Below are 10392 nucleotides of genomic sequence, written 5' to 3' on the forward strand. Positions count from 1 at the left end.
GGGTAATTATGTCATTGGCATCAGTGAGCCACTGTCAATATGTGACATATTGAAGTCGCGTTTGAATTTGCGCTTGTTTTTTTGCTTTCACTTTGCAATCGTGCGAACTGTGTATAGAGAGCGACAGCACTGATCTGTGAGTGATGATAATTTGTGCACCAATTCCTCTGACATCGTCTTATTAATCGTTAGCTTACTATGCAAACATGACAAGTGAAATCTCCCGCAGCTTACACATGTGAGAGGTTGATCGCGCAGAGAATCGCTGAGCTTATGTGAGTGAGCGTGTAAAAGCATTTCAGTTCTGCTGAGCCAAATAAGACAGGTCAGGGTGAAGAAGTGACAGCCAAAGAAAAGCTTACCACAAAACGGAGAAGTTATGACAAATCAGACTAGAAGGCAAAAAGAAAGTGCAGCTTTATGGTTTCATGGACAAAAGAATTTCTGTGGCTGCGATATGATGAGCTAAATAACCAGGGCTGCACATAAGTGGTCCGCAGGTGCGCATTCGCTGTCAAAATAAAAAAACACGCACAAGGGTTAGGGTTAAATTTAAAAACTGTACTTTTGAGTTAAAATATATATTTATAATTTTAATAAATGACAAATTAAAAATGCATGAACATTTTTTTGTATCGAAAAAATATCGAACCGTGACACCAAAGTATCGAACCGAACCGTGAATTTTGTGTATCGTTGCACCCCTAATAAATATATATATATATATATATATATATATATATATATATATATATATATATATATATATATATATATTTATTTTTTTTATTTATTTTTTTCTTGGTTTTTAGCGGTATTAGTAATATTTTGTTGTATTTATCCGCGACACCTTAAAGACCGGTCCGTGGCCCAAAAAAGGTTGGGGACCGCTGCTGTAGAGCCATGTAAATAAACACTGTACAATGCGGCTCTCTCTGTTAGTTATGAAGCAGCATCATACGTTTTTCCATACAAGATGATAAGAGGGGAAAAAATCAAGAGGTTTCAACATGATTGTAAAAGCAAGTATATAAACAATGTCACCTTAATAAAGAGAAGACAGAAATGTGTTTTGTACAGTGATCTGATGGCTAGTGAAAGAGATTTGTTCTGTGCTGTTTGTGTTAGCTGTTCGTTTTTTTTTAAGCCATGAGGCTTTTTGTGGACCCTTTAGACTACTTCAGACCCACAGTACAAAGCAGCAAGACCAGCAAAATGTAATTGACAGTGCTTAACTCACGTGGTACGTGTGAAGGATCTCATCCTTTGGACTTAATCAGAAATCCTCACCTAATCCCGCAGCCAGGTGGTTCAGCAGGGCTCTTCAGTTTGACCTGTCACCATGAGGTATTCACAGCAGCCAGGACTGATGGCTGTGGGTTAGGGGACAGCAGGGAGACAGTGCCTCACCCTTTGTTTCTGCTTTTGGGAGGTTTATGCCGAGAGCCTACCCTGATGAAGGCCGGTTGGCTCCAGAAGACGGTTAGATGGATAGTGCGGTTGATGTATTTTCGGCGAAAGTGTCAAAGTTAAGTATGCAGCTAGGAAATGAAGAACAGGTCCTGTGTAAGTCTACAATTGAGCTTTATTATCATGTCAGCTTGCTCCGTTTCAGTGTGTGTTTCCTCAGTTTAATATTTTCGCCTGTTTCTTCCCACTTATTTATTTATGTATGCTGGGAGCTTTGATGTAAACCTCAAGATTTGGGTTATGATTACAGCATAAGCGTCCAGTGTAAGTGAAGTGCCGCGTCTCTCATTGTTTTCCTTCCTTCAGTTGAAGCTAAGTGTCGTCACAGTGTGATTATGACCCTTTTTAAGCAAGTGTAGCTAATTTTGGTGCAAATCTTGCATATGAAAATTTTCCACCAAGACTGTCAGAGCTCCAGATTAGCCTCCCAGCTGGCCACCCAGGTGTGCGCACAGCTGCACAGATGACTGATTGTGCATCTGTTTCTTTGTTTGCCAGTGTTCATTTAAGGCATGTTTTTTAAATATTCACAATGGCCACTGCTGCTGACTGCAGCTCTCTAATGGAAATAAAAAGAGGATTAAAAAACAAGACTGTGATCATTTTATTCTGCTGTTAATTTGAAGTATGCAAATTTACAAGTTCTACAGTCGACCAGGTGTTAATAAAACAATTACAGGTATTAATTGGAGTCAATCCGCAGCAATGTTGTCATGCGTTATTTGTGTCAGTTCACAATGTGACTGTTGTTGACTCACTGTCTGATTGCGTTCAGATTATAAAGTGGCTTATCTGTGGCCCCAATTGAGTCATGAGAGCTAATGCCATGCAGCCTCTTTTGCTCACAGACTCCATCCAGGCTCTGTGCAATGTGGTAGACCCGTTTGTGTGCACCTATATTTATGTTTTCCCGTTTCCTATCTTATAGGAAGGTGACTCTGGTGATGGTGGGATTGGATAATGCAGGGAAGACTGCCACGGTGCGGGGAATTCAGGGAGGTGAGAATCCAGTTTGCAGAATCATGTTTTATTGACCTCGTTGCGGATGCGTGACCTCTACCTGCTCGTGTTTTCAGACAATCCGCGGGACGTCGCTCCCACAGTGGGCTTTTCCAAAGTCGACCTGAAGCAGGGCAAGTTCGAAGTGACCATCTTTGACCTGGGGGGCGGGAAAAGAATCCGGGGAATCTGGAAAAATTACTACTCGGAATCGCACGGTGTGGTGTTTGTGGTCGATTCCAGCGATGTCCAGCGGATCCAGGAGACGCGAGAGACCATGGCTGAGGTCCTTCAGCACCCACGCATCGCTGGCAAGCCTGTGCTAGTGTGAGTTCTCTGAATAAATAACATCATTAGCTTTTGAGTAGAATTTACTTTGAGATTGCCTATGCACATGAGGGAAAACAGAACGACCAGCAAAGTGCAGAGGGTAAGCTGAAATAGATGGAGATAATAGAGAAATTGCCCAGATTTGAAGCCTCAGCCCTCGCTTCAATTTTGTTGAATGCGGGGTGCACTGCAGGTTGATTCCTGCAGGCATCTGTTTAATCAGTAATCAGGACACAACATGCTGGCTGCAGAGATGAGAGTTAAGTGTGTTTCCAGGTATGCAGAGTGCTTTAATGAGCAAGTCACAATCAGAACAGATTTCCATAAGATTTCCAGACATTGTAATTATGCACCTTGCAAAAAATTGAGTCTGATAAGTGTCCTTGGAACTACCTTACCTTTCTCTTTAATGACTGGGTGAGTTGGATTGCTTCAGGAAATGTAGTGAAAATATTAAGCTGTTTATATACCAGCCAATGGCCCATTCAAAGGGAGGTTAACTGAGGTTTGTTCGCAGCCACAATTTATGGGTATTCCTTAAATGCATCACACTGTGTGAATTAGCAAGTTGCTAATTGGCAAGTTACTGAATTACCTGTGTATAAACGAGGATACACTCTGTGTGTGTGTGTCTAGAGTTTTGGAGGACTGTTCATCCAAACAACATGATTTAGGCCTTTTGCTGGAAATCAAAGACAAAATTATATAATGTGGATTAAAAAAAACACAGACTATAGCGAGTCATCCATCTACCTTTATGAGAGTTTCAGACCATCAGATTTTGAAAAAAATGGGAACTTTTTGCTGAGCTCTCTATTATTTTGTTTTTCTCTGTCCTCTTGTTGGTTAAACTTTTCTTGCACACAGAGTGGAGCAGGTAGCACTATGCCTTGGTACTTGCAGGCCAAATATGAGAAGACCTCAAACTTGGCACTGCACTTATTTGGGTCCCCAGCTATACTGATGAACTGTTATGGAGCTAGGTGGAAACAAAACTAATGGACGGTGGAATGAACAGAGATCTGTTGATGGCCATAACCAACACGTCTTGTTTTTTCCTTTCTGTTTTCAGACTTGCAAACAAACAAGACCAGGAGGGAGCACTGGCTGAAGCTGACATCATTGAGAACCTGTCCTTAGAGAAGCTTGTTAATGAGAACAAGTGTCTCTGTCAGATTGTAAGTGTTTGTGAACTGAATTTATAGACAGAAAGTATGGCTTTGAGTTTTTTTTTTTAAAACAGTGAAGATGACCTGTTAATCTAGTGGGTGCAAAGCTACATTTGCATCGGTTAAAAGTTTGTGCTGTTTTGGAGGTGATGTTAATGTTTTAACCTCAATGTACATTTCTTCTACAGGAACCATGCTCAGCCGTTTTAGGCTATGGGAAAAAGGTTGACAAGTCCATCAAGAAGGGCCTGAACTGGCTGCTCAGCAACATTGCCAAAGACTATGAAGCCATCACCGAGCGAGTGCAGAAGGACACGGCTGAGCAGCGCGCTCTGGAGGAGCAAGACAAGAAAGAGAGGGCAGAGAGAGTACGGCGGATACGAGAGGAGAGGTGAGGACGCAGCAGAAGTCAGTGTGGCAAACAAAATGTGGAAGAGGTTAAACTATAAAGTGGAAAAGTCTAAGACAGAAATTTTTTGAAGCATAACAGGAGGGAGGAGATGGTCAGAAATGTTGAGTAAAGCTCTGGGAGCAGTAGAAATGTTAAAAGGCCAAAGGTTACAAAAGTGTCTGCAAAGAGATATTTATCCCTAAATAAATTATTGCCTCTATTAGAAAAGGCCAACCTTCCTGCCAGTGCCTGAACTACGAGCTAGAACAAATGCACATTTTAATCAAATGTGATCTTAGATCAATTTTTTATAAATGTGACACCGCTACCAAGGAGGAGCGTATCATTAAGCAGAAAGGTTAACATCTTATCTGTCCGCAGAGAGCGACAGGAGCGGGAGGAGGCAGAGCGAGAGGGAAGGCCCATCCAAGAAGATGAGCCCGATGATGAGTACATTCAGAGCCCCTTTCAGCCAATAGAGAGCATGATTTCTGAAGTGAGTCGTGTGTACACTCTGGGGCTGATAGTTTATTACTCTGGTTTATGTTGTTGAGACTCTAAAGTTAGAGTGCTTCAGAGAGCCCTTTACTTTCATGTTTTCTTCAGAACGAGGATAAAGAAAAGGAAAGGAAGAGGCAAAAAGAGCTGCAGGAGGGAAGGGGTAACAGCCCCAGGGCAGCCACTGATCAAGAGGAAGAGGAGGAGGAGAAGGAGCAGGGCGACATGAGACAAACATTAGAGAACAACACTCCAGGTGAGTTTCAGGACGCCCGGATCTCCCAAGCTCGGAAATTGAGTTGTTAGAACAAATTCAGTCGAAAGTTTCAGTTGAGGAAAAGTTGATTGGATGAAACGACTTTAGTTAAGTCTTCTGGCAAAGCATTCGAAAGTCTTCTAAAAGTAAGCAGAGTGCGAAACAGTTTTTATGAATACAAAAATGATCTGCCTTGATGTGCAGGGCAGAGGGGGTGTTTGAAGAGCTTTCGCTGGCAGCGTTGTTGTTCAGCTTTGCAACGAGTGAGCTTCTTTTCACTTTGAAAGTGAACTATTGAACAAGATGTTTTAAAATTTAAGAGAGAGATGCAGTCAAATTAAGCCATCTTTTTGATAATCATCTTCTTATTATGATCTAAGCTCAGAGTGCTCATAGATAAAAGGTGATTTAACTTTAAGTAGATGCATTAGAGGATGAAATGATGGCTTTGGGCATTAATTTTAACTTGCTTAGGCCCACTGTTGAAAGCTGAAAGCTGTTATAGTTAAGCTCGTGTTGAACATCTGGATTCTCCACTTGCAACACATCTCTGTTCATTCAGCCACGACAGGTGAGCAGAGCAAGAAGAAGACGAGCAAGCTGCACCTGAAGAGGAAGCACAGGGTGGACCCGCTGAGGATAGAGGACGGACCAACGGAGAGCCTCACCCCTCCTCCGCCTCCAGGTCAGTCTGTACTTCATCACATTGAGCTGCTGTTACATGCAGCTTCTCCACTGCTACCCCTCACCCTGTTGTGCAGAACTGGCTGATTGTACTAATTGGCTCAGTGAGGAAAAACGTCTGTTATGTTTCACTTCCTATTCAAGACTTTTATTGCAAAGGAACTACAGGAAATACGATATGTTTGATGGATTTGGCAGAACTTATTTTACCCATTAGCCGTACAAGGCTGGTGGGGTATTGTATTCACACTGCCATGTGGGCAGGCAGTGTGGACACCCAGGTTAACTCGAGAACAATCTGACATAGGATTTTCAAATTTATACCATAAATTTTTCCACAGTCAATAAAAATTATTTTGCACAATAAACTATGGACACTGTCACACCGACACTAACCCAAAAACAAACAAACAAAATGTCCAACAACATAATTTATTTTACTCGACAATGTGATGGAAAAAGACTTCCAACGCACAATTACAGGCACGTAATAGATGTGAACTGAGCTCAGCATGAGTCCTGGACAAACCCCCAAATATGTTCCTATATATATGAGATGTCAGAATTTTACTGCAATTCAAGAAATGGTTAATAATACAAAAATAATTACAGACAAAGACATAGGACAAGACCTAAACAAGGGCAATGGGAGCCCCGTTAATAACAAACAAAAGCGGAAGAAGGCCTTGAATGACCAAGACTGACAACAGGACCTGCTGGTTACTCTCAAATGAAATCATTATTAACAAACAAAACTGCAGAAATCGGCAGCATGCATATAAAGCCTGTTGCTTTATATTTAAGAGGTATTATAGGAAGATATTTAATACATTTTGATAGGCTGCTTTATAGCTCTAGATCACACAAATACATTGTGGTCCTGTGAGTTTTTGTTGTTTGTGTGCAACATTCGATCTTAAGGAGTGAGATAATCCGCTAGTTATGGCTTTCTTTTTCAGGATCCTTCACTGTTCTCCTCATCCCTCTCTTCTTTATTTTGTTTCTTTAGTGGGATGGGCCACGCCCAAAGTCTCTAGGCTGCCGAAGCTAGAGCCACTCGGGGACACGGGACATTCTGGTAAAGCTGTTTGTGCCGTCAGTGTTAACCGCTGTTTACGTGCATGCATTAACCACCCACCATCTGCAGTTTGTCACTAACTTGGTCTTACTCATTCACTAACTGCAGCACCTGATCAGTGTTTTCTCTACACAGTAGTGATTAAAGCTACATGGAAATAGTAGTTTTGCATGTGTTTTCCTTTTTCTTTTTTTTTCTTTTTAAGGAGGAAGCCTGGTGTTTGTCTCACAGTGTTGGCGGTAGATTTCTAAGTTGCAGTGGAAACCCTGAACTCTGCCTTGAGACGTGCGCTGACTGTTAATTAGCATCTCAACCCCACGTTGTTGTCTTTATTTTTCTCTCCCTCCTGCATCTCTCCAGGCATGTGTTTGCATGTGTTTGTGTGGATCTTTCACGGGTGCAGACATCTAAAATCAACTCAAAGACTTGTCTGTGTATTCATCTGTATTCATTTTCCTCCAGTCTGTGCAGCATCTTTCACGGTTGCTTCCATTGAGTGCTTACTTTTTAAAAAAGAAATTTGTATTTCAGGTCTCCGTGGGCGTTGCGTACTAACACAACCAAACCTTTTCTCCTTCCCTCCACAGAGTTTTACAAGAAACCTCTCCCGCCGGTCGCCAACAGGCCGAGGCCTAACGGCGATGCTCACGACATCATTTCTTAAACCCCCTTTTAGCGATTGAGGTTGACCAATCACGACTGTATTCTCCTTTCCTTTTTGTCTCAAGAGAGCGGCGTGTAGACAACCAAGCAAATAAAAGCTTGACTGCTGTGGATGCCGGAGCCGGGGACCTCTGAAAGGGCGATGGACACTAAACAGAGTTGCGACAGGAAGTCCTGCTCAGAAGCTGTAATTTGACCTCACAAATTCATTGTGAAACCCACCTGAACTGTGCATAAGACTCTGTCTTCACAAGCAAAAGCACAACTTGGTGTTGAACTCTCTCCAGCTCGTAGACTTTATATCCTTCTAATAATATCAGTGTTAGTTCGGACTTCTGTGTCAAACTCTGATGCTTTTAATCGACAGCAAATGTAAATATACCCTTTAAATATGTCTGAATAATTTATTTGTATACATGCCGCCATTAAAATAACCACACCATTTATTTTTGCACTTCTGGGTTTTTAGTGTAAAACACCATGTGGCTCAGGCACCTGAGTAATGATTTAAAAAAGAAAAAAAAAAGAAAAAGAAAAAAGGTATCGGTCTTAAGTGGCTTCTTACAGGTGAGTGCTTTAAATTGGACCTTTTGTGAAGTCGGAAACATTTCCAGCTTTTTTTTTTTTTTTTTACAGCACTGATGTGTAAAGAGGGCGAGTCACAGCTGGCAAGTGGATTTTGTGGAAGTCACTTTTTTTTTTTTTTTTTTTAAGGACTATGTTGACTTTTGATGTAAAACACAAAGAAAAGGAAAACACTAATTTAAAAACTCTTTAACTGGATACATTTATAAAGGAACTTTTTATCTACTGTTTTAAAACATGAACATTTACATGTCTACAGAGCTTTTAACACATTCTGCTGTTTACACTGTGTGTCAGTTTTTTTTTTTTTTTTTTTTTTAAAAGTGATATTTCTCAAGACAGACTCGCTGCCTTTTCAGGTGGCCCTCGAGGTGTGAGCTGGTGCTGTTGGTGTCCCATCTGTTGCGGCGCGGCTGTCTGCTACGCCCATTTTTGCTTTGAAAAAACCCCCCACTAAAATTGCATCTCGACGAGCATAATCACAAATCTGAAGCTTTGAACACTCCACTGCCCCAGTTAAGTTTGTTTTGTGTGCTGGAGGAGTTTGCAGTAGGGATGATAAGGGAAGAAGAACATACTTCTACAGCAGCACCTGGAACAGCCAGTATTGGGTCAGAACACATGAGAATATGTGCACCAGAAGTAATAAAAGAAGTATCACTTTAAAAAAAAAAATCCCTGCAATGTTGTATTTCAGATCTGTAGTACCATGCTCACTCTCTTTTAATGTGCTAGATGTTTTAAAAAAATAAAGATATTTTTTCTATCCAGATTGAATTTTATAATGGCAAAATAAAAGATGTTTTAAATATATTACTGAGTGACTGCAGTATTTCTCCATGAGTATTTGCACTTGTCAGGGAAATGAGTTGCCTGTTGCTGTGGAGTGTTTGTTGTTTTATTTTTAGCTTAACATTAAGAGCAGTGCATTTGACATCCAGCTCCTGCTTAGCATAAACTTCTGTCTCTCAGGCAATGCCGATAATGGCTATTATTGCCATTTTGCAGTCAGGTTTTCCCTCGTGAGGCTTGTATTTGAAGCTTCACTGTATAATACTCTGGTCTATCTGCTGTGTAGCCCTCAAACTGCCGCAATAAATAAAGAACCACAAATAAGCAAAAGATCTAGTTAGAAATAAAACTTAGATCGTCCTGTCTGATGGTACTTAATGGTACTTGATATTTAATCAAAGTTCATCATCTGATCACACTTTGACACGTCTCTAAGAACACCCTGAGGATATAAATATGGAAACATAATTATAGTATTTTATATATATATATATATATATATATATATACACACACACACACACACATATTTATGTTACATGAATAATGAACTCATTGGCCACTTAGGTATTATTAGGCATTAGGCACAGAACAAAGGGATGGACATGGTTAACAACAATACTTCTGTGGGCTGTGGTGTTTAAATGTTACTTGCTTTGTACCAGGGGGCACAGATTGCAAAGAAAATGTTCCTCACATCATTACACCACCAGCATGTTCTTTACGCACCATCTGAATATGGCAGCAACTCAACCAACTCTTCAGAATTCTTGAGACTCTCATTGTCTTCCATTGTTCAACTTTTGTAAACCCCTCAAAACTTTAGCCTCAGTTTCTTTCTTTCTTTCTTTCTTTTTTTTTTTTGTTACAATAGTGACACTAAGTGTGGACTTCTGCATTCAGAGATGCTCTTCTGTATACCGTGGATGAGGTGGATCTTGTTTTTTTTGTTTTTGTTTTTTTAGTAACTATAGCCTTCCTGTCAGCTTGACCTCTTTCATAGATATTTTCTGTATATTTTCTCTTTTTCGCACCATTCTCTCTCGAGTATGGAAGCTTGTTTCCACCACTGAAAATGATTTTTTGCCATCCATCCAGTCAAAATTTCACCAACTCAAACTTACCCCCCAAAAAGTGAAATTTCAAGTTAGTGAGCTGAATTTTTTTTCTCTTTATTAGCCAGATAGTGAAGAGCATGCAGGAAAGCAGGGAGAGAGAGTGGGGAAAGGCATGCCTCAAAGGAACCCGGGCTGCTGTATTTAAGCTTGCCGCTTATGATTTCCCTGTGAGCTAGATTGCTGCCAAGTAAGTTGAAATTTTGACTTATGGATGGATAAAAAAGTTTTTTTCTGCAGCGGAAACAAGTAAACCCTACAGATGGTTGTTGTGTAATCAGATAATCGATGTCCGCATGCCTAAATGGACTGAGCTGTTGCCATGTGATTGTCTCATTAGATACTGTGATAGTGGGCAGTTA

The 10392-nt window shown here is 40.7% G+C and overlaps 1 protein-coding gene across 1 annotated transcript in view; it reads left to right on the plus strand.

The window, feature by feature from the left end:
• Nucleotides 1-7659, plus strand: part of arl13b (ADP-ribosylation factor-like 13b) — a 19067-nt gene extending 11408 nt beyond the window's left edge. The window contains exons 2-10 of the mRNA XM_085348119.1: nt 2399-2469; nt 2547-2796; nt 3872-3977; nt 4157-4359; nt 4741-4855; nt 4966-5113; nt 5676-5798; nt 6807-6875; nt 7463-7659. Of these exons, the coding sequence (XP_085204245.1) occupies nt 2399-2469; nt 2547-2796; nt 3872-3977; nt 4157-4359; nt 4741-4855; nt 4966-5113; nt 5676-5798; nt 6807-6875; nt 7463-7539 (1162 nt within the window). The 3' untranslated portion in view covers nt 7540-7659. The remainder of the gene's footprint in view (nt 1-2398; nt 2470-2546; nt 2797-3871; nt 3978-4156; nt 4360-4740; nt 4856-4965; nt 5114-5675; nt 5799-6806; nt 6876-7462) is intronic.
• Nucleotides 7660-10392: the final 2733 nt, after the last annotated feature.

Source organism: Diplotaxodon limnothrissa, linkage group LG23, assembly GCF_057381915.1.
Source record: "Diplotaxodon limnothrissa isolate DT_005_m linkage group LG23, D_limnothrissa_male_GT1.1, whole genome shotgun sequence".
Classification (NCBI taxonomy): Eukaryota; Metazoa; Chordata; class Actinopteri; order Cichliformes; family Cichlidae; genus Diplotaxodon; species Diplotaxodon limnothrissa.